Raw genomic sequence first — 26,121 nt, forward strand, 5'->3', positions numbered from 1 at the left:
CGACAATATCCTCACCGAACGCAGTAACTTTTCACTAGCACCATCACCTCCGTCAACCGAATTGACGACTCTTAGCGCCAACAGACCACGTCACACCACAAGAGTTCTCCTCGTCATCATCTTTGCCTTCTCCGTCACCATCATCAGGTTCAGCACAGTTGGAGCAAAACGAATTTAGTGTATCTCAGTATCTGGTGTATATATTGATGTATCTGAGTTCAATTTTGTTGCACATACTCACTAATTTTGCGTATCTATGTCAAGTACATTAAAATAATGGTTGGATACATCAAACCTTATTTTAGATACATTGAAATATGGGAACAAACGACGGTGCGATGGTGAGGTAATAGTCGCCGACGACATGCTGTACTGTGAACTCCGGTTATTCACCGGTGGTGAAAAGGTGGTGCAGTTGATTACGGAAGCTAAGCTGAAGAAATTGTTGTTGAATAATCGATCGACTGTAATTTGGGCGAAATGTTGAATTGGGGAAATTAATTTGGGGAAATCGAATTTGGTGGAAAAATTAGAGAGATTAGAGTAAGAGATTGATCAGAAAAAATATACGCAAAAGTTATGTGTTCGGTGGTGATTGGGAAGATGAGTGAAGGTTACGGTATGAGGAGGGACGAAAATGTCGCTGCGGTTTGCCGGAGTTGTGGGTTATCGTCGACGGCGACAGGTGGTAGGTGACGATGTCAGATGATGATTGATTGAAACGGTGAAGGGGGAATTTTAGAGGTGGTTAATGTTTGAGGAGGAGCGTGAATCAGGAGAAATGAAGTTTGGTGTAACATGGGGCGCGCGTGAAAGTTATGACTAAAGGTCCACCGAATAGTGTTCTCACCGGATCCTATATATATATATATATATATATATATATATATATATATATATATATATATATATATATATATATAGGAATGAGATCATGTGAGGATACACTATCTTTTTGAGGATTGAGGATTTCGTTACAATATCACAGGTTGTTCAATACAATATCACATGTTATTCGATAAAATATCACACCAAAAAAACACCTGTGCAAAAAAAAAAAATTATAATTTTTTTTTTTCAAAAAAAAAATTTTTTTTTGGCAAAGGTCAAATTTTTCGTGATATTGTATTGAAGAACATGTGATATTGTATTCACTAATCCTCAATCCTCAAATATTTAGGAGTTCTCACCGGATCCCGACTCTATATATATATATATATACATACATATATATATATATATATATATATATATATATATATATATATATATATATATATATATGGGCGGGTTCAGTTTAATCGAGTTACGGTACGAACCGTACGAACTAGCTTATTTGGACCATTTTTTATTTTTTTTTTCCTTGTGTAAATTGTATAAATGTATCTAAGAGCTTTTAACACATACACTTCACTAAAAATTCTAGATGCACTTTTACACTTTTTTAATACTAATTTTTTTTGGGAGTTTTAAGATTAACTCCGAGTTGCATTTCCTACTATTTGCGGATACACATATCAGTATTGTCAGATACACATGTCAATACTCTCAGATACTCATATTAGTACTTCCAGATACGCATAACAGTACTACCAGATACACATGTCAATACTTCCAGATACACATATTGTATGTGTATCCATACTTTCAGATACACATATTGTATGTGTATCCAGTAGTATTCAGATACGTATCTAGTAGTATTCATACACGTATTCACCCCAAACACTACTTCCCACCACCCCGCACCACCACCACCAACCAACACCACCGACTACCACACACCACCACCACCACCACCACCACCACCGCTGATGTCGTCAGCACCACCGCCAGCCTATTACCGCCACCATCATCGCCGCAAGCCTACCACCGCCAAATTTAACCCAATATCATTCCTAATCCCCTCCACAATCTTCCAAATACGCGAAATTCATTCATTCATTCATTCCGATTACTCCAAATTCCGAATTTAACACTGATGATTCCTGATCCCCTCCACAAACTTCTTAACAGCAATGTTCAAAACCTTCTGCCTCAACAAATCCGCATCCCAAATGCCCCGCACTCGCCACCAACACCCCATAACCACCACGAATACCACCACCATACAAACTCACCAAACACACTACTCACCACAACTCGTCACCAAATGCACCTCTTGTCACCACCACCTCCTGCCGCACTCTCTCCCCACACCCTCCGGCACTCTTTCCACCACAACTCGTCACCAAATGCACAGATCTCAGAAATATACCCCAACGTATTTAGATTGTTGAAGTAACATTTAATTGGTTGTAGATCTATCAATTGTTTGATAAATATACAAAAGAAAAAAAAAGCAGCAAAGTGGCCTGGAAAAGGCATGTCGTAAATGGGGTTAGCGGGAAACGGGCACCGGAGGTGGGAGTAATGGGTGGTCTTCGGTGACTAGAAGCCAGCGCGTTGACAAAGAAACCCACTACAACAGACTTCCGTCACGACATCGGCCAACGCCACCGACATCAAACCTTGCGCCACCTTCGATCAACCTCCACCATCTAAAAAATTGAAATTCGAAATCTCAGATCTACACCAAAACCAAAGGTGTTGTGTGACGAGAGGACGGAACAACGACGAAATGAGCTGGCGTGGTTGTAGGGCGAAGAAAAACGAGAGTGGACCTCCGGTGGTTCGCCGACGTAAGTGTGCGACGGGGAGGGATTGAGATAAACAGGGAAGAGTGATTGAATATGTGAGAAAATGGAAAGAGTTAAGTCCGATTTGATGTCCGTCTAGGCTTTGAAGCTATCGTCGGGAGAGATGAGGTCTGATGGTGGTGGACGGCGTCTGTTGGTGGTGGCCGGCAGCAGTGGTGGGGGAGGTGATGGGAAGTTAGAATTTGAGGTGGACACTTGTTGTAAATATAAATGGGTTATGAAATTTGGGTTGTAGGTGAGATAAGAGGCTGGGCTTTTTAAGTAGAATAAAGAAAAGTCAGCTTTTAATATGCAGTTCGTACAGTTCGCACAATAATTTGGTTCGTACGGGATCCTGATTATATATATATATATATATATATATATATATATATATATATATAGAGAGAGAGAGAGAGAGAGAGAGAGAAGGGTTCTTATAAGGCCACTACATCTAATAAGTCCCTAAGTCCTTATAAGGGCCTTTGGATGGAAGGGATGGAGGGATGAGATTACATCTCATTCAAGGGTCACAAATGAACCTCCCTAATCTCCCTCCTTAATTCTGTACAACTCCACCTAATTTTGTATAACTCTACCATCATTCTAATCTCCCAACTCACTTCCTCATTCACTCATCCTCTCTCATTTCTCACATTCACTCTTTCTCTCTCATTTTCTCCCACCCTCTCTAAACAAAAAAAAAACCCAAGTTGATACAAAATAAAAACCAAACTAAAACAAAAAAAAAACCCCAAAACAACTCCTCCACACACCGACCCACCTGCTGCCCACGACCACCCCACCACACACCACACCCGACCCAAAACCCGCCAACACCACCAGACCCTCCAACACCAACGACATCAGCAACAACAACCAACAACAACAAAAACCCGCCAACAACAACAACAACCATTCACCTCCTTTACTCCCCCTTCACTCGGCGGCCAGATCTACGCCCACCACCATTCACCTCCATTTCGCCTCCCACCGTCGCTGACCCAACACCACCCCACCACACACCACACCATACACCACCCGACCCACCGTCTTCTCCATCCCTCATCTCCAGATTCGCTGCCACCGGAGACCGCTGCTCCTGCCGCCACCGCCTCCTCCTCCCTCCTCCTGCCTCATCCACAAAAACAACGCACCTGCAAAAAATTATCACCAAAAACCACCACGACCTCCTCCTTCTGCCGCCTCCCTCTCCCTCCTCCTCTCGGATCTGCAAGCCCCGAACCCACAACCGGCTGATGGTATTGTGGTTGGTGGTGGTTGGAGGAGCGGTGGTGGCTGGCGTAAGGGTGAGGTTTTTGAAATATGTGGTTTATATTTTATCCTTTTTTTTTTTGTTTTGTGGTCGTCATGTTTTATGGGGCTGATTCATTGATTTTCAGATTTTTTTTTCTTTTTGTGAATTTCAGATTGGTGTAGGACGTAGGTAGTGTCATGGCTCATTCCTTTTTTCTCGTTTGTTTTTTTGTCATTTTTTCAGATTCATTTTTTTTGTTATTGTCATGGCTCATTCATACTATTAACCTCTAAAGTTATAAATTGTATAAATTGGAGTTATACATCTTGTCTATTAAAGTTATACACTGCGTGCATTAGAGTTATACACACGATATTTAAATTTGGTTTTTTTTTTATTGTTATTTGGTTTATTTCAGATTTCGGGTTGGGTTGGGTTGTTGGTTTTTTGATTTTATTATTGTTATTTGGTTTTTTGTTTTTGTTATTATGAGTTTTTTTGGTTTTTGTTATTATTTAATTTTTTTTCAGATTTAATATTTGTTGATTAATTACGATTTTTCATATTTATTTGGTTTTTATAAAAGTTATACTATTTACGACTAAAGTTATACACTTAAAATATTAAAGTTATACACTGGGTGCATTAAAGTTATACATCTTGTCTATTAAAGTTATACACTGCGTGCATTAAAGTTATACAATTTTGGACTAAAGTTATACAATTTTGGACTGAAGTTGTACTCTTATGGAATAAAGTTATACAATTTTGGACTAAAATTACACAAATTTGGACTAAAGTTATACAAATAAGGACTAAAGTTATACAATTTTGGACTAAAGTTATACAAATTTGGACTACAATTATACAAAAAATGATTGAAGTTATACAAATAAGGACAAAAGTTATTCAAATAAGGACTAAAGTTATACAAAAATGGACTAAAGTTATACAAAAAAGGACTGAAATTATACAAAAATAGACCAAAGTTATACAAAAAAAGACTAAAGTTATACAAAAATTGGACTAAAGTCATACAACAATGGACTAAAGTTATACAAAAATGAACCAAAGTTATACAAAAATGAACCAAAGTTATACAAAAAATTGGACTAAAGTTATACAAAAATGAACCAAAGTTATACAAAAATGAACCAAAGTTATACAAAAGTAGACCAGAGTTATACAAAAATGCACCAAAGTTATACAAAAAATGGACTAAAGTTATACAAAAAATTGGACTAAAGTTATACAAAAATTGGACTAAAGTTATACAAAAATGAACCAAAGTTATACAAAAATGAACCAAAGTTATACAAAAATTGACTAAAGTTAGTCCATATTTGTATAACTTTATTCCATATTTGTATAACTTTAGTCCATTTTTGTATAACTTTGGTTCATTTTTGTACAACTTTGGTTCATTTTTGTATAACTTTAGTCCAATTTTTTGTATAACTTTAGTCCAATTTTTGTATAACTTTAGTCTTTTTTTGTATAACTTTGGTCTATTTTTGTATAACTTTGGTTCATGTTTGTATAACTTTAGTCCATTTTTGTATAACTTTGGTTCATTTTTGTATAACTTTGGTCCATTTTTGTATAACTTTAGTCCTTATTTGTATAACTTTAGCCCATATTTGTATAACTTTAATCCATATTTGTATAACTTTAGTCCATTTCTGTATAACTTTGGTTCATTTTTGTATAACTTTGGTTCATTTTTGTATAACTTTCGTCCTTATTTGTATAACTTTAGCCCATATTTGTATAACTTTAATCCATATTTGTATAACTTTAGTCCATTTTTGTATAACTTTGGTTCATTTTTGTATAACTTTGGTTCATTTTTGTATAACTTTAGTCCAATTTTTGTATAACTTTAGTCCTTTTTTTATAACTTTGGTCTATTTTTGTATAACTTTGGTTCATTTTTGTATAACTTTAGTCCATTTTTGTCTTAGATGAAAAAAAAGTATCTCACAAAAAAAAAACGAGATTTATAACACGAAATCTTAAAAAAAACGTATAACAAGAAGAGATTTAAGAAAATGAATAAAAAATGAGAACTAACAAAATAAAAGACAACTAAAATAAAATAAAAGACAAAAAAAATAATGAATGGAAAAAACAACTCAAAACATACAAATTAACACAAAACGGAAAAAAAAAAAAAAAACGAGTTGAAAAAAAAAAAAAAAAAAAAAAAAAAAAGTCAGCGGCAGTGGGGTGGCGGCAGCGGGTTGGTGGGTGGTTAGTTGGTGTCGGGTGGGGTGGTGGTGGGTGGTGGTGAATGAGGAAGAGAGGAATGAATGATTTATTTGAGTTTTTTGATTTATTTGGATTTTTTGGGTTTTTTATTTATTTGGATTTTTGGGTTTTTTTTATTTATTTGGGTTTTTTTTTAGAGTTTGAGAGAAGAGAGAAATGAAATGTGTAAGATGAAAGAGAAATGGATGAGTGGAAAACAAATATATAATAAATTAGTGATTAATTAGAGTGGATTAGTGAATGAGGAGAGAGATGGTGAGATTAGCTTATAAACACACTTTTTTGGGGTTGATCTCATCCCTCCATCTCCCTCCATCCAATGGCTCATAATAGAACTTATGGACTTAATATATCTTTTGGCCTTAGTTGATCTCTTCTTCCTCTCTCTCTCTCTCTATATATATATATATATATATATATATATATATATATATATATATATATATAGAGAGAGAGAGAGAGAGAGAGAGAGAGAGAGAGAGAGATTTAGAATCCGGTGAGTACGAGCACTCAGTGAGAACGGTGAGAACAAGCTAATTTAATCCACATAAAATCCCCTTTGTTTCCGATAAATCCATTTTTCCCTAATTTCCTGCCGCACTAGTACACTGCCATTCCCATTTTCTACAACAAGCCACTAGGCCACCATCCTGACACGCCGTCACCGGAGGTTCGACTCCACCTCGTCGGCGTCGGCGACCACAAACATGTGGTCAATTGAAACTCCCACTTTCCCTCTCTCCTTAAAAATTAACCATCCTTCATCACCACACATCACGTGCTGCAGCCACCGCCGACCGTCTCTGATGTCGGCGCTAACTCGGCGACTAACTATGAGCTGTCATCAAATGAAGATTGGAGTGAAAGAGATTGGGATTTGAGGTGTACTCTGGAACGACGTAAATTCTCGATGGTGGTTGATGCCGAAAAAGGCTTTAGCTCTGATATTGAGGTTGTTGGCGATGATGGCTTAGAAGTGATGGCCTGGTAGTAGATAAACTGCCTTGCAACTCGGCTTTTTTACTAATTCATATGCATTTGTATTAAAACTATGATATTGCTTTCGTAATTGTTATGTTAATTGAATTTGGCCGCGACCATGTATCTCGACTACCCCGACTTTATGTTGAGACGGGTTTTTGATGTGGGGAAAGAGCATTTATGAGGCTGTTTACTGTCATAACTCATAACATGGAGCAGTGATTTGAGCAAGAGGTAGACAAGTGCTTGAGATCTTTAAGAAGAAAAAGCGTGAAGAGAGTTGGGATAGGATACTCTGTCAAAGTAAGGCAAATGCGTGCTAAAGGGACTTTGATGAGGCTTACAACACGTGCTTTCTTTACCAAAGGCTGCACTCACAACGTGGTTTACAATTTCCAGGCTGACTCCACTGCCTCACTGCTACTTGTTTGACATGTTGTTGATATGGTGGTTGCAGGTTTGAAACTTCTTATGAATGTCGTTGACGTTAGTGTGTTCCTTGCGCGTCACAGGTGTTTGTCGGCGGTGAAAACCCCTGAAATTCCCGATTGAACCCAGATTTGCATTAAATCATTAATGTATCTGGTTTCTATAATAGTGTATCTCAAATCAATTTTGGTGTACCTGATAACTAATTTTGTGTATTGATGGTAGATACATCAAAGTAGTGGTTAGATACATAATAAAATAGTGTAGATACATTGTTATGGTGGGAAATCAAGGAAGTGGAAAAGGTGAGGTAGAGGCGGTGAGCCTATCGGACTTACCACCGTAGAGGGTTCATGAATGGGTCGTCATCGAATTCTAGGTTGTCAGCGATGGTTCAACGTTTTCCAAGGTTGAGAACTAATTTCAGGGAATTTAAGTCTATATATTCCGGCGACGTTACGATGGGACGCCAGATCCATCACACGCCTCCACGACACCACGTCGGCAAATTTATCACCAGAAAACGTCTCCGACGTGCATCCCATACCTAGTCGAACAAGATATGACGGGGGAGATGGTCGGGAGAGGAGCAGGAAAGAAATGTCGATCTGGGAAGTTGGAGGTGAACGGAGGAGCGCAGACGTACGGTGATGTCGTCTGCTGGTGAATGGTAGTGGTGATGTGCAATCAGGGATGAGAGAAATTGTTGGAGGAGACTATTTTTTTAGTGATTGTGTTTAAGAAATGTGATGGGTTTCAAACTTTCAATAGTCGTTATTGGGCCCGTGATATTGTTTGTTATTATAAGTGGGTTTGATAGTGTGTTCTCACCGTTCTCACCGGATCCCACCTCTATATATATATATATATATATATATATATATATATATATATATATATATATATATATAGATTCGGGATCCTATGAGAACCAACAAGATAATGAGAACCATGAGAACCACTAACAACCCTTAGATATCAAACTGCAATTTTGACGGTGAGATGAACAGTGATTAAACATATTTCAATTTTTTCAAAACCGTCGCACACTCGCACCCCCAAATTCAAGACTCAGTCATTTCACCAAATTTCCTTTCTCTCTCCTATTTTTTCTCTCTCTTCAACTATAACATGATTACTGTAGAGCTTGTTTTGATTCATTGAAAAATCCATTGAAATCGATCTTCGAATCGGTTGAATTTCAATTGATTGCATTGATATCTGGTTACAAACAAGCGATAACTGTCCGTTATGTCGATCCGCCATTTTCGCGACCTCAATGCTGTACAATGCCGACATTATCAAGAACTTCAATAATGATAATTTCAGCGGAGACGAAGACGATTATCTCGTCATTGAAATACAAGGAAACAACAATCTAATCTCGAACTCAAATCAATTACATGAGAAATCGAAGCGTATAAAAAGTAATCATGTCTGTAGTATCGGAGATGAATTGATTGATAAATCAAAATTGAAATTCAACCGATTCGAAGATCGATTTCAATGGATTTGTCAATGAACAGTGATCTTCGATTATCTTGTTTTGATTCATTTGCAGGAACTCTTTGAGCTGGAAACTGTAAATCCCGAGCTCTCAGTCAGATTTGTTCAGGAAGAGAACTCACTGTGTGGTCGTAGCAGTTCAAGTGTTCGTGATCTCTAAATCCTTCTATTTTTAGGGTAGTACAGAATAATCTATTCCTCGTTTTCATTTGGATTGTCTTCGATGTATCTCATTAGTTGCATTTCTTTACTGTAGAGCTTTAAATCTATACAGAGGATACGATTCAATATAGAATTATGTCACTAAAATTTGTTGCACTATTACGGGGTAAAAATAAGGGTAAGGGTATGAGTAAGGTTGTTGATGTCTTTGTTTTATAGAGTAGTTATTTTAAGAAATTTTTTTTTCATGAAATAGGATTCTATGTGTATGAAATAAGGTTTTATGTGCATGAAATAAGGTTCTATTTGCAAAAAATAAGTGTTAAATTGGTATGAAATACAATTATATGTGCATAAAATAAGGTTCTATGTGCATTAAAAAGTTCTTCAGTTGTATCAGTTGGTTATATTATGATACTAATTACTCTTGGTTAAGGACGTTGATTTTATATGGGAATGAAATAAGGTTCTATGTGTATGAAATAAGGTTCTATGTGCATGAAATAAGGTTCTATGTGCATTAAAAAGTTCTTCATTTGCATCAGTTGGTTATATTATGATACCAATTACTGTTGATTAAGGACGTACATTAATTTTATATGGGCATGAAATAAGATTATATGTGCATGAAATAAGGTTTTGTGTGCATGAAATAAGGTTCTATGTACATGAAATAAGGGAAATGACTATGGAGGAGAATTAATGTATTTACCGCTCTTTTTATGTAAACTACAAGGCATTTTAGTGTATCTATTACATATCTTACTAATATGTGAGAAACATTTCTGTGTACTTATGTCAATTATTTAGTACTCGTATTTGTTTAGCGTCTTTTAAAGGCTATTAGCTCAATGGTAGAGCAATGTGCAAATTTTGCACAAAGGTATGGGTTCGAGTCCCATATAGCCTATTAAATCGCAAAATCTCATGATAGAAAGGTGTCATGAACTCATGATGCGAGAAATACAATACAATTATGATTAAGGAGGCCATAATCATATTGGGGCAATGATGTGAAGACCATGATCAGACTCAGCGAGAAGCAACAAAGAGAACGACAAGCGAGTATAATAGCTTAATTAGCTTCTTAGTGATCAGAAGTTCAAGGCAAGCATTTCAAAGACTAGCATATGTATCAAAAATATTACCATACATGCCATACTTAAAATAGGATTACCAGTTACATATAATTTTTCAATCTTAAAGTAAAAGAAAGAATGGTATTTCATAGCCAATATGGGAGTCGAACCCACATTTTGTGCATAGCACAATACTCTACCATTTGAGCTAATTGGCTTTCGAATAAGTAAAATGTATATATTCGTATTAACTGTGTACTAGTAACAATTAACTGTGTGCAAACCCAATCAGGCGTGACAGACTGGGTCAGTCTGATGAACTCAGACTTACCTCACCGGCAGCTTTGATACCATTTTATTCCGGCTAAACTTTTCAAGCGAACATAATACTCCTTAAAAAGAGAGAATAGACGCATTGCAAAAACAATGACCGCGGTATATAACACGACGACATTAATAAAAAACTGTTTTGTATATATATATTCTGTATTTACTCTGAACCATTACCAGAAAGAATCCTCTATGCAATCAGACTTTCAACTTCAGTTAACAGCAAAAATTCAGTAGGAAGTCACCTCTATGAACCTAATACGAGAGAGAGAAATAAACACTACTGCGTATAACAAAAATAACAGGAACTTAGGGTTAGCAATCGAAAAATATCCCCAACTCCTTCCAGCTTCAGTGTACGCTTTTGTGTAGCCAATGGTGCCTTCGTGTAGCAAGTGGTATACAAACAGGGGCTCTGTTGGTCCACACATCTCATCTTCAACACTCTTCTAATACAGCCTTACTCGTCCTCAATTCCCGATAGTATTGAGTTTCCCTGTTTGAATATAAAAGGCAATAATACAAGAAAACTAAGTTATGAACAACAACAACAACAACAACAACAACAACAACAACAACAACAACAACAACAACAACAACAACAACAACAACAATGCCTTGCCTTAGTTACAAACTATTTAGTAGTTGAGCGACATAGTTGTAAGGAACCTTTACTAGGAGTAAAATGTGTTGATAGGTCTGATACATACTCTCGTATCAAGTTTATTTTGACTATCAACAATTAGATATTAAAAAAGACTATCAATGAATGCAGATTTAAGCACCCAATATTTCCGGTTCGGCCATTTGATGGCTAGCCATAAACTTCACACGTTCACGATTCACATTGTTTACTAAATAAACATTGATGCCATACCTGGATCTTGTGAAGACCTAAACCTTTCCAATATGAGCATCAGCCAGCGAAGAAATGAGGTCCTCCCGAGACTGCAATCGCCGACTTTGGAGACGCATCTGACTTCTATGTGGGCTCCACATGGAACCCATGCCATTGCTGTCAAATATCATTTGTCCTAAATTACCGGATGAGATACTATGTGAAACACCACTTCTTTGTTGTATACGGAGAAGAATCGAGATAGTTAAATGTCATTCCGGCCGCCAAACCAAGAACGTGCACCAAAGGGGCTCTCTTGCCACTGTGATTGTTGGACTCGGTGGCGTCTTTACCCTCGCATCTCCTAGAAAAGAAATATATTAATTGAGTCATATCTTAAGACGAAGAAACTCACCTGTCATAAGAAAATGAATAGAAACCACTGTAAACAATGAAAATAAGATGGCTCAGTCTATCCTTTTACCCTTTTCTTCTTAGCATCCCCATTTACACTAATGAACAATAAGAAGTTTATAGATTACAGATAATGACAAAATACTACTTCTACCAGATTTCTAATGTTGCGATGAGAGCAAAGGTACAGATTAGCTTATGCATACATACTAATCAACTTGCTAATTAAAATCTAGGTCAAAATCTTATTAAAAAAAAGGACAAAATTACAAACAATGATACACAAAAGCCTAGTATACTGCTATTTCAATCGAACTAATTTACTGATATTACAGTCAAAGTAATTCCGGATTTTACTGTTTATGAACCCTAATTTACTTTTATTCCAATCAAACTAATTCAAAGTTGCATCAATTTAGGTTAAAATCGAATCAATCATAGAAATTTTACATTAAATCATCGTGTTATTGGTATGACACAAAAATAATATCTTCTAATTACAAAATTGGATAAATTTAAACAGGAAACTTACCTTTGTCAATGAGGGTGAAGAAGGAGTGTGACGGTGGTCGATGACAGTGAAGAAAGTGAAACGCAATGGTCGGCGACGGAGAAGCTGGTGATGTGCGATGGTCAGCGAAGGACAAGCTTGTGATGTGCGGTGGTCGGCGAATGAGAAGCTGGTGATGTACGGTGATCGAATGAGGAGTTAGAGAAGAGAGAGAAGGGTGTGGTTTGTAATGATAGAGAGTGTGTCTAATGTTTTTATGTTACTGACAAAACTAATTGGATTGTTTATGATCCAGCTGTATAGGTTCTCATGGTTCTCAATATATGAGTGGTTCTCACTGGATCTCGACCCTATATATATATATATATATATATTCAGGATCCTATGAGAATCACTAATATAATGAGAACTATGAGAACCACTCACAGCCCTTGGATTTTATAAACAGATGAAAGGTCGATCATGGTCCAACCCGTCTCATCCTAAAATCATCTATCATTATACGTTTTACACTCTCTCTCCTCCTTCATCACACTCTCTCGTCCGCGTAACTTCTGCTCATGCTTCCATTCTTCATTCTCCTTCACTTCGAGCGCCAATACCGTGATTCTGACCAAATTACTTCGTACATCCAACTTCAATTTCGCTACTTTCTCGCTGATTTCATCATCAATTTTCCTGATTTCGAGTAAATTATAATTTAGGTAATTCCTCAATTTCCCTAATTTCTTTCTTATTCCTCAGTTTTTATAATTTTCATGATTCAAATTAGTTGATTATGGTTGTATTCCTGGTTTGTAATTGTTTCTTTTGTTTTCGTTGCTTTCTAATGTTGTTCGATTCAAGTTATTTGCATTTTTCGTTCATTACCTATTAATTACTTCATTTTATGTACTTAATCATTGATATATCACTATAACCTCTTGTGTTTTTTGCTGATTTTGATTTCTTTATTAAGAATCTTAACCCTAATTTTGTGTTGCATTATTATTATAACTGGATTCTTGTTAAACGAGTACTTGGCTATGTGGTAGAAACTAAATTTTCATTTAATTTTTTTCAATTACCAAGATCTTATAGGCATATACACTGATGTTTGTTGATTACTTTCGTGTGGCGTTGCAAGGTTTGTATTCGATTTCTTCAATTTTCTCATCATGGATTCTCATTCAATTGTGCTTGCTTTACACGACTGACTATGATGTAACTGTATTTACAGTTAAATTTTGGTCAAGTTATTACTATTTATAGTCTGCTAGGCTCACACTTCACAATAAGGAATAACGTAACCATTTTGTGGTATATGAACTAGAATAATATGCAAATCGTTTAGGACTGTTAGTAGCTTTTAGTTTCAGGACTATTACTCATAATATGTGAGTGGATGGTCAATGTTTTCATTTATGTAATGCCTCTTTCTTGAAATTGAAGAGTAGTGAGTCAGGCATAGTTTATGAAATTTAGTTTTAGCCTTTGGGGATCTTATATGTTTTGTGTCTTTTGGCAGTAATGAGCCAAGTGCTTGACATGAAATTAGTAAAATAGCTGCTTTCAGCTCTTAAGACTGTGCTTACTAACTGTGTAACTTTTATACACTTATACCTCCAACGAGCCTGATTGTGAGACGAGAATCCATGATGAAACTTAAGGACAAGTCATTTACCATCAAACTCTTCGGTGGGATAATACTGTCTAATTCTTCTGCACGCGCTTTTTCAGTTTAAATGACTCATTAAACGTTGTGCGCCTCTTATATTGTGAAGTAACATATACAATTTGTGGCGGAATTTTTATTATGGTCATTAAAAGATAACTTGTCTATGCTTTTAGCAAGCCATTGAGTGATAATTATGTTCTCTTTAAGATTAATTAGAATTATACAAATTCTTTTTTTGTTCTGTGTATATTTAAGCGTTATTGCTCAGAGCAGCATTCATATCTAGCCTACTGTGCTTCGTCTTACTTTTAGAAGGACATTTAAGCGTATTAAGAATGTACATGACAACGCAGTTGAAGATGACGAGAGTGTTTTGCTGTTTTATTTGTTTGCTGGGTTGAGTGGGGTTCTAGGATTTGTTTTATTTTTTCATTGTTTAAATATGTCCCCCCTCCCCTTTCATATTTGTTTATCGTATTTTAAAGGCTATTAGCTTAATGGTAGAGCGATGTGCAGTTTTGCACAAAGGTATGGGTTCGAATCCCATATAGCCTATTAAATAACAAATCTCATGATTGACAATACAGTAAGATTAAGCGGGTTATAATCATGCATCGGCGAAGTCGAGCAGGCCATAATAAGACTCGCGGGTGCATTAAGAACGCCTAGGTAGTGTAATAGGTTTATAGTGATCAGAATTTAAAAGGCAGGCTTATAGGTAGAAATTATAACCATACATGCATGCCTTACTTGAAATAAGATTACAATTTGCAAGGTCCGGTCTGTGGCAATCTAAATGTAAAACAAACGCTAATATTTTATAGCCAATATGGGAGTCGAACCCACATCTTGTGCATTGCACAACGCTCTACCATTTGAGCTAATTGGCTCTCGAAATAAGTAAAATGTAAATTTGCGCAATGTAGAAACGGTACTTACTATATCAAAGATATTATAAATTGGAAATTTTTATGATACCTTTCCTCTAAAATTAAACAACCTTGTATATGCATGAAAAAGCAATATATGCGCATTAAACAACCTTCTACATGCATGCAAAGCAATATTTGTGCAATGTAGAAACGTTAATGACTATATCAAAGATATTATAAACTGGAAAATTGTATGATAATTTTCCTCTAAAATTAAACAACCTTGTACATGCATGACAAAGCAATATATATGTGCATTAAACAGCCTTCTACATGCTTGAAAAAGTAATATTTGTGCAATAGAAATGGCAATGACTATATCAAAGATATTATAAACTGAAAAATTTTAGGATACCCTTCCTCTAAAATTAAACAACCTTGTACATGCATGAAAAGGCAAAATATGTGCATTAAACAGCCTTTTAAATGCATGAAAAAGCAATATATGTGCATTCCCTAGTTTTATACCCGTCCCCCTAGAAAGGATTCACTCTTCTCCTCTAGGGTGTCTTTTGGTCTTGCGACAGTTCGAACTATAATAAGGAATAGGGTTTAGGGTTGGATTAGGCGGACCGGTCAACCTAATCCAAACCTAAACCCTTTTGTGTCCTAAATTTAGGATACATGTCTCCTAAAATTAAACAACCTTGTATATGCATGAAAAAGCAATATATGTGCATTAAACAACCTTGTACATGTATGAAAAAGCAATATATATGTGCATTCCCTAGTTTTATACCTGCCCCTTAAAAAGGGTTCACTCTGCCCCTCTAGGTGTCTTTTGGTCTTGCGCCCGTTCAAATTATAATAAGGGAAAGGGTTTAGGGTTAGATTAGGCGGACCGCTATCCGCCTAATTCAACCCTAAACCCTTTCCCGTCCTAAATTTTAGGACATTATTCCCCTAGTTTTAATCCCGTCCCCAAAACAAATACATTACTATGCCAATTAATCACATTTCTCATGTTCCTTAATACTTTCCTTATACGTGCATGAAAAAGCGTTATATGTGTATGAAATTACGTTGTATGTGCATAAAATATGTAAACTGGTGATGTGTCAAAACAATTAAATTGCTAAACTAAGCATAACAATAATAAATTATTAATTTTCCTCCTAAATATGACTAACCCAACTCAATAAGCGTAACCCAGGACTCTAAAGTGAGCCAAACTTTTGTGACTTGATTATGACTTGAATGCGAATTGATGATGAATCATCAGAACCTCAATGACCTTTGCTACACCCCTTCAACAATACTTCATGCTACACACCTTCAACAATAAATTGGGTACTCCAATGTACTAGAGAAAACATATTGGCATTTGCTATTTACTATTAATAACACGAATGCTTCAAAAGAGTAATGAAACAAAATTAGAAATTGCTGACGTAAAAGAAAATCTACTTGTTATTACACCAACAATGTTGAAGAATGACCAAAGCAAACAGAAATTCATACCCAAATACTCTGAATACCTAACTCCAAATACACATAAAATCAGCAAAATTGAGATCAAACGGGAAAGATAAGACTTACAGCTAGGAGTAGTAAACTTTGGTGTCCTAAAGCAAATGTCGTACAAGGCTTCATTATCAAGTATCATACACTCATCCGCATTTTTGCACAAGCTGATGCACAAACATCAAGATTGCATTATAGGCTCAACAACAACATCAGACACTTTTGGTGACAGAAAGATAGAGAAAGTCCGCACCAACATCATTTGTATCACTTAGAACTTGGGTTCGGGTTTTCTTTCAAGTGGTATAACCGATTTTAATGTGATTAATTAAATAATTCACTAGCTTGCTATTCTTATTATTCATTTTAATGATTATTAACGGAAACAACGAAAAAGGTATTCAGTAAACACACATACCTCAAAACCACCGGTAGCACCACAATGAAGAGCTGCAAGTTGACTGTGGTGCACAACACCAACATCATTTGTATCAATTAGAACTTTGTGTTATCCGACTATTCCTGTCTCGGATCAAGTTAGTCAAATAGGTAATCTATGTCGTCAATTTTGCAAAATCGACGACTCAAGTACTTGAACTGTATGTTATGGTTAAGGCTATTTAACACCTGTTTATAAATATTTGTTAAACCAGTAATCAAATCATTTCATGAAATCTTCAAGAGAAAATTTAAAATAAAAATGGCTCAACTTAATCTTCTAATCTACTTTCCAATATTATTCTCTATGCTAATCAATTTAAAACCTTTATTCGCATCGACTTTTCTTGGAGCCGAATGTTCAAACACAATTAGTAAGCAAGATGCAGATATTGATTATGCACTTCAACGACCAAAACTCAATGTCAACACCATTAGTAGCTGTCTGACTAAGAAGCGTTAAAAAACCCCATTCCTACGTGATTTAAATTTTTTGTTCAATTTATGTTCCCAAAGTTCTGCCTACACCACAGGTGAGTACTATATGTCTCCATAACTCCGAAAATCGACAATAACTCTAAATAAAATAACGTACAATGCAATGTTATGACATATAAGTCCACATGAGTTCGAGAATCGAATTACTAGATATAATGGGACAAAGGAAGTGGGATAACTAAGTTCTCTTAGTAATGTAAATCCATGACCAAATTATTTGTTCAATTTGTTTAAAATTTCTCATGGCCAGGACGGAGGAGTACGCATTGAGGTGTAAATAATATAAAAACAATTTTAGATAGTCAGGCATCGCAAAACATATCAGGTGAAGCCAATTAACAAACACAAAAACGATTCACTCAGTACAAGCTGTCCCAAAAACATAGATTTCATTAGCAACATCCATATCTCTAAGTAAATTAATGAACTTAATCAATGCTACAAACAGATATAGACTGCCGAATTTAAGAAATTGAACTCCGAATTTCATGATTTCAACCAATTTAGTTCCCAATTTCATGAAGACGTGATTTCAAACTAAAATTTCAATTGTGTGTCCAGTTGCTAGCGAACGTAGATAAAACACCATTCAATTTCAATTATATACCCCAATTATATATATATAAACTCGAATCAACAACTTATCAACCCTAATTTTTTGACGAATTAACAAATTCGAAAAACATAAAGTTATAATTCTAAGGAAATTAATTGAGAAATCAAACAAACCTCATCGAATTTGCTCGATTTACGTCTCCATTGATGAAGGAAGCAAAAAAATATTGAAGCTTGTTCTTCAGTTAGAGGAATCAGTTTGGTGATCGGGGAGAGAAAAAGTGTTTTGGTTAAATGGAGGATTGAGGGGTAAGATGAAATATGTAATATGATGTCAGTAGTTCATTGTTTAATATTAAGGGTTATGAGTGGGAGAGGTTCTCACGGTTCTCATTATCTTAGTGGTTCTCATTGGATCCCGACCCTATATATACATATATATATATATACATATATATATATATATATATATATACATATATATATATATATACATATATATATATATATATATATATATACATATATATATAGGGGCGGGGTCAGGTGCGAACTAAAGTACGATGCGAACCGTACGAACTACTTATACAGGCTGAGTTTTATTATCCACTCAAAAAGCCCAACCTCGTATAACTCACATACGACCCAAAATTCATAACCCAATGTTATTTTCAACAAGTATACCACCAACCATAACCTTCACCACCACCAGCTACCGCCGGCAACCACCAACAGACGCCACTTTTCCCGGCGACAGCTCCGTCAACTATGCCATCGACGGACATCATATCGGCATCTTTCCTTCTCTTCCTCTTCCTCTTCCCACCCTCGATCTGCTGCCGCCGACGATGACAAGCAGTATGACGCCGACACTAGATCGACGCATTTCCGGCGAACGCGGTGGTGTTGGGATCGTAAGCACGGCGGATTCTGGTCAGTACGGTGGTGATGTTCACCTTAGATACATGGAACTCGTAGGGCTCGAACCAAAACGACCCAGATTTAACTTGATTCGGCTCGGGTTTCGGTGTGATGCTTGACCTGGTCATGTGATTCCTTCTACTCCACTTCTTAACTCCAACGGATCATCAGTAAAACTAATTATTGTACCACTTTAATCCTAATTTTTATACTGGATGATCATCTAAGCTGTAATCTAAGTAACTGAGTTTTAATACAGTACTTTTGTTAAGCACATTCGACTGCAAAGACTATTGGCTATGTGGTACGTTGTGTACTGACTAAAGTTACTCTTTGTAATGAGTTGCTTAATGAGTTGAGAAATGCCATATTAGACCAAATGCGGTACTCCGGTTTTGGCGCATCGATTCAATTTCGACAAATTTGCACTCAAGTATATCACCTTCCTTACAACTGCAAAGTTAGTTTATGTTCTTTTTTGTTTACTAATTTATAAGAAAGGTTTTGATTGTCAGTTTAAAGGTTTTGATATTTGTGTTACTTCATACGAATATCACAAGGACAGCTAATGAAGAGAAACAAAGGCACATTTTCATTAATTTATAAGAAAGGTTTTTTGCTGTACTGCCTGATACACAAAATAGTTATCAATTAAGAATAATGCGAGGCTGATGAATGATTTTGCACTTCTCATCCTCCATGCTCTATTGTCTTATACTCTTAGACTAAGTCCATTGCGGTATAGAGATGTGGTTTCCAGGCAAGGTGAGCTAGAACTTGAACTTTTAGGATAGCAAAAGCCAAGACGATGAACGAGCAGGGCGGTTCAAGTTATAGGACTAGCAGCCCAATATCTCAATCATAATCAGGGGCTTAGTTTCAGATCCTTATTTCTACTATCCAAGCTGCCCTGAACCAGAGCTAACCTTGGGAACAGCTAACCATTCAGATCCTTATTTCTTTACCATTCTACTGCAAGACGATGTTGGCGGTCTTCAAGTTTCGCATCAAAATCAATGGATAAATGTTCAGCCTATTGACGGAGCACTTATTGCTATTATTGGTGATATGTTTCAGGTAAATGATACCGCATTTCAATGTTTTTGGTTCAGTAACAGTCGGTCAATGCAATTCTCGACTGTTTCTCATTTTTGTATATTTTTAACCAACAACGCTAAATAACCGGTTTTGTTTCTTGTAGCTTATAAGCAATGACAAGTTTAGAAGTGCTGAACAGAGAGTAGTGGCCACAAAATGAGGACCTCGATTGTCTGCAGCATGCTTTTTTTAACCAGCCGCGATGAATCAAGAGCTAAGTTTTCGGCCTCTGAATGGCGTACTCACTGATGACTGTCCTGCATTATACAAAGAGATCACAGATTCTGAATACCTCAAGCATCACAGTTTACATGGAAGTTGTGCTTCCAAAACTCTTCCTGGTTTACGATTATAGTTCAGATCAAGGTTGCCTAATGGCCCTAATTCATTATGAATACGCCTTACCCACTACGCGATCACACATTTGAGTGACTTGAGTCAATTCGGGAATTTTGTTGTGTTTTTACGTACTTATAATTCAGTGATTGGTTTACAAGTATCAAGTCAATATGTCTGTTCTTAGTAAACTTTTATTATTAAGGCTAGATTACGATACTCGAGATGATTAAGGAAAAAGAGGGTATTATTATCTCCAATGAATCCCATGATGCTGCCACTGCTGAGGTCGATAGACGTAACTCGACGTGATGTTTCATGACAAGTTATTCCTAGCCATCTGCAGCAATCAGTATCTTTGTTCCATGATGAAGTTAAACCGAAATCATCCATGGTGAAGGAATATTTAAATCCGAGTAATGCGACACTATCATCCTTAAAACATCGGTGAGGTGAAGTGTTATTAGGAAAGTCCATTAACTAGATTGTATCTAGCTGGTTAAAGATATTTATCCAGTAACTTAAAAGAGTGTATGTAGTAACTTAAAAAAGTGTATCTAGCTAGGTTAAAGATATGTATCTAGTAATTGAAAAGAGTGTATCTAGTTAGGTAAAATATATATCTAGTAACTTAAAGAGTGAATCTAGCTAAGTTAAAGATATGTATCTAGTAACTTAAAAGAGTGTATCTAGTTAGGTAAAATATGTATCTAGTAACTTAAAGAGTGAATCTAGCAAGCAAGAGTCATGTATCTAGCAAGTTGTGTGTCTTAGCTTGCCAAAGATAGTAAGGTAAATGAATATATCTAGCGGTCTAAAGGAGTGTATCTACCTTGACAAAGATGTGTATCTAGCAAGGTAAAGACATGTATCTAGCAATCTAAATTAGTCTATCTGACTTGGCGGAGATGTGTATCTAACAAGGTAAAAGAGTGTATCTAGCAAGGTAAATGAGTGTATCTAGCTTGCCATAGATGTGTATCTTACAAGGTAAAAGAGTGTATCTAGTAAGATAAATGAGTGTATCTAGCAAGGTAAAGGTACGTATCTAGCAAGGTAAATGTACGTATCTAGGTATTTAAATAAATGTATCTAGCTAACTAATGGTATGTATCTAGCAAATTAAAGAGTGTATCTAGTAACTTAAAGAGTGTACCTAGTAACTTAAAGTGAACAAACAAGGAGGACGGGAATCCTAAATTTAAGACGGTAAAAGGTTCAAGGTTGGATTAGGGGCGGGGATGGACCATCTAATCCAACCCTAAACTCTTTCCTTTATTATCGAGACGTGGTCAAAGACAAGACAAATGACTTAGACGGAGGAGCAATCAATATATCAAAAATGTATCTACACTATGAATTGATTTATCTTGTAATAGTGCCAGAAAATTAATTTGCATAATAATTTTCTATGTGGATACAAACGTTTTGATGTGTTTCATATGTGTTCGTTTCTAAAGCACCGCTAATGTTTTTTAGACTTTTTTTCTTAATTGTCCTTTGAATTTATGTGATGAAGTTCACATTTTTTTTACCAAAAAAGGGCACCCATAAATAATCATTAAGAAGAGACTTTGCCTGCTTACAAATTGATATGATTCAAATTGTGATAAATAAATTCATTAAATCGCTTATTTTGTATCAAGTGGTTGTTAAAATAACCTGGTTTGCCGGCAAAAGTGAGGTGAACTTGTAAAGGTCAACTCGATTATACGTACAAATACAAAAGTAACTTGGAAAGGTCAACTCGATTGTGATAAATAAATTCATTAAATCGCTTATTCATCACAATTTGCAGCTGAAAAATGCTATATGAAACGTTTTTCGCCGCCGATGAAGGTTCCAAAGGAGATCAGACGGTTCGTCGGCGAAATGCTCATGGAACTAACGCGAAAGTGCGTCGGATTCACTCGCCAGTGAAATGAAGTAACACCAGAGCACCTGATTCGTCATCCATATAAAAAATGAGATCTAATAGAGTGAAATCGCCGGATAGGGAAATCCTAAGCCGGAGCTCCGACGATGCACAAATATAAGAAAAATAGAGAAAGCAAGTAAGGTCGGAAGTGGGAGAAGGAATTATCAGAGCGAGAATAGAGGTGACGGTATGTGGTGGCCGAACATAAGCCACCGGCGACGGAGGAGGTTATGGCGTCAGGTTGTTTGGGAGTGATGAAGAAGTTATGTGACATTAGTACAGTAATGAGTAGTGTTGGGTTATTAGGGAGGGTGGGTAGTAAGTAGTTGGGCTTTAATCCAGACCCTTTATTTCATGTGGTTTGGGCCTCTCAATTGATTAGTCTATTTGTTTTTTAAGTTAGTTCGCACAGTTCGCACCGAACTTTAAGTTCGCACGAGATCCTATTTCTATATATATATATATCAATACTATATATTAAATCCAGAAACCAAGGGACTTCCATGTAATTAAAGAAAGTTACAAATTAATTATACTATATAGTTTTAAATCATTAGGACCGTGTGATGGACCCGATTAAGGGATCTCAAATTCTCAATGCAAATATTATATAGTTTGGGTTAAAATTAAATTATATAGAATCTTGGTAATTTTCCTAAACATTTGTAAGAGACTAAAACATGGTAAATTTCCTTAAAATAAAATAATTAATTAAGATGGTCAATTTCCTTAAAATAAAATAATTAATTAGTATGAACATGTACACTTATGCTATTAATTATTATCATCATAAAATTATATATTAAATTTAAAATCTATGCAATTTTAATAAACTTTATAGTTTATTAGATGTATAGAGATGTTAATTATTTAACATACAAAAATATAATATAAGTAGATTATAAATAATTCAAGTTAGATTCCATAATATATAATATTGCATAATTGTTTCGATTTGATTTAATGCATATATGTAATATATTTATATAAATATAGAATCATCTTAACATTGCGTGCTTAAGTAGTAAAAGTAATTTCGTCATTAAAGAAAAGAATTGTATTAACATTGGATATAGTTATATGATAATAATCACTCATTTGAATAGTAAAAGTAACAATATTATCAGCGAGATTAGTGAAAGTGGTAGAAACAACAACGGGAGTAGTGAAATAATCATTATTAATGCGGCAATAGTGAAAGTAACAATAATTACGGGGGGAGTAGTGAAATTATCAGTACTAATGCGGCAGTAGTGACAGTAACAATAATTATGGCGGGAGTAGTGAAAGTAACAATGATTACGGGCAAGTAGTGAAATGTTATTACTATTGTTTCATTAATAAGAGTAAAATATTAATAGCGGGAGTAGTGAATTTGTCTCAAAGTTTATTTCATCGTAATATTAGGATATGTCATAAAAAAAATATATTAATGATAAATTTAGGGTTATGTAACTTTAAGTAATTTTATTTAATGAAAAAAAAATTTAATGGTAAGTAGAGGTAACCCGGGCGAAGCCGGGCACCAATATTAGTATATATATATATATATAGGCGGGATCTCGTGAGTTTGGTTCTTATGGTGAGTTGTGAGTTTGTGTGCTTTAAAATCTGGACCATTTGATAAGTAGAAATAGACGGCTGAGATTCAACCTATAAAAAAAAAACAAAATCACGAGTTTCCCTGGAACCATCTCTCCCTCCATAAACTCAACTCTCTCCCTCGATAAACTCAACTCTCTGTAAAAAAAAATCCCAAAACAAACCTCCACATCTCAGCTATGGCGTCCTCAAATCGAAGACAAAACCAACATTTCATTTGAAATCTTCACCTCCATCTACCTCCGTAAACATTTTCGATATGGCGGAGGTCCGGAAGGTCTTCGACCGCTTTGACATAAACGGGGACGATAAAATCTCTGGTGAAGAGCTCGCCGGAATAATCTCCGCCCTCGGATCTGACACTTTTGCCGACGAAATCAACGATGGAGATTACGTGCTGACCATATAGAGAATTCAAAATTACAAAGGTAATTTGATTCGCTGCCGTCGGCTCGCTCACCCACCGCTTCTCTGCCTTAACTAGCGTAACAACTTTTGTTAGTGAGTATTTGATTGCTGAAATCAATGATTTATCACACGGATGTCGACTCGATGGTAGCTGCTGCTCCACTGGAGGTGGTTCTAATTGTGATGCAAGACTCGGGTGACTCGGGTGAGTTGAGTGTCGGATTTGGAATCATGTAGAAACAAATGACGAGTGAATTAAATTTCGGGCAAAAGAAGAAACCTGTGATATGTATCAGATCATTGCCTGGTTTAGATGATTTGTTGGAGCATTAAGAAAAATAAATACCAACACAATTCGCATCACAAAAATCAGAATCAAAAATTACAATCAATGCTGAAATCATTAGCTTTCCATAGCAGGATTATTTTCACTGATATTTTGATTTATCACGCAATATTTTGTGTATTTGATTGTATGAACGTGGATGGCGACATAATTTTAATAGAAGTGGTTTTCCAGGGCCGGAAGAAGAGGTTAGGCCTTGTTCCTTCTGTGTATCACTACATTAATTACGTCAGAGTTATTCTTCGTGTATTGACGGACCTACTGATCTGATTTCTTATAGTTGGTAAAAAATTAGCATAATGAGAAAAAAAGAGTAAAAAAATCAAAGTAGTAAAAAAAATCAAAGTGACACCAGATTAACATGACAATAACACCAGAATAACAATAACACAAGAATAACATCACAATAACATGTGGTAAAAGAAAGGGTAAAAAAATCAAAGTAGTAAAAAAATCTAAGTGACACCGGAATAACATCACAATAACAATAGAATAACAGCACAATAACATGCGGTAAAAAGAGTAAAAAATCAAAGTAGTAAAAAAAATCAAAGTGACACTGGAATAACATCACAATAACAGCAGAATAACAGTAGAATAACAACACAATAACACGTGGTAGAAAAAAGGAAAAAAAATCAAAGTCGTAACAAAAATCAAAGTGACAGTAGAATAACATCACAATAACAGCGGAGTAACAATAACAGCACAATAACACGTGGTAAAAAAAAGAAAAAAAAATCAAAGTCGTAAAAAAATCAAAGTGACAGCAGAATAACATCACAATAACAACGGAGTAACAATAACAGCACAATAACACGTGGTAAAAAAAAAAGAAAAAAAAATCAAAGTCGTAAAAAAAATCAAAGTAAAAAAGTCACAATAACAGCATAATAACACGAGGTAAAAAAAATAAGAGTAAAAAAAAATTAAAGTAAAAAGAAAAATTTGGTACAAAAAGAAAAAGAGAAAAAGGTAACATAATGAGAAAATTAGAGAAAAACATAAGAGAAAAAAAAAATCAAAGTCGTAAAAAAAAACACAATAACAGCATAATAACACGAGGAAAAAAAAGAGAGAAAAAAAATTTAAGTAAAAAAAAAAGAGTAACACTAGAAAAAAGAGAAAATAAGTAAATGACAGTGATTTTATATGACAGGTAAGATTAGATCTTGGCCATTCATCTCTAATATAATATAATCTAGTGGTTTGAGATTTCCAAGACAAACTCACAACTCACCATAAAAACAAAAACTCACTAAGTTAACCATCTCTCTCTCTCTCTCTCTCTATATATATATATATATATATATATATATATATATAAAAGTATAATAGAAGAACCACTATATACTCAACTATACACGTGGCAGCTTCTCAGCAACTTTTTTCCCGCCCTTCCACCCAAACCCTAAAAACACTATTTGTCCATTATTCTTAAACATCTGTCGTCATCCACCAAGTCCCTTGCTTCCCTTCTCCTATCTCACT

At 35.5% G+C, this 26,121-nt stretch overlaps 1 protein-coding gene across 1 annotated transcript; it reads left to right on the top strand.

The window, feature by feature from the left end:
* Nucleotides 1-18,849: 18,849 nt before the first annotated feature.
* Nucleotides 18,850-20,180, top strand: LOC141601472 (1-aminocyclopropane-1-carboxylate oxidase homolog 5-like). The gene is made up of 4 exons (XM_074421762.1): nt 18,850-18,915; nt 19,567-19,687; nt 19,806-19,999; nt 20,124-20,180. Exons 1-4 carry the CDS (start codon nt 18,850-18,852, stop codon nt 20,178-20,180), a joined length of 438 nt encoding a protein of 145 aa, XP_074277863.1.
* Nucleotides 20,181-26,121: the final 5,941 nt, after the last annotated feature.

This window comes from Silene latifolia, chromosome 9, assembly GCF_048544455.1.
Source record: "Silene latifolia isolate original U9 population chromosome 9, ASM4854445v1, whole genome shotgun sequence".
Taxonomy (NCBI): Eukaryota; Viridiplantae; Streptophyta; class Magnoliopsida; order Caryophyllales; family Caryophyllaceae; genus Silene; species Silene latifolia.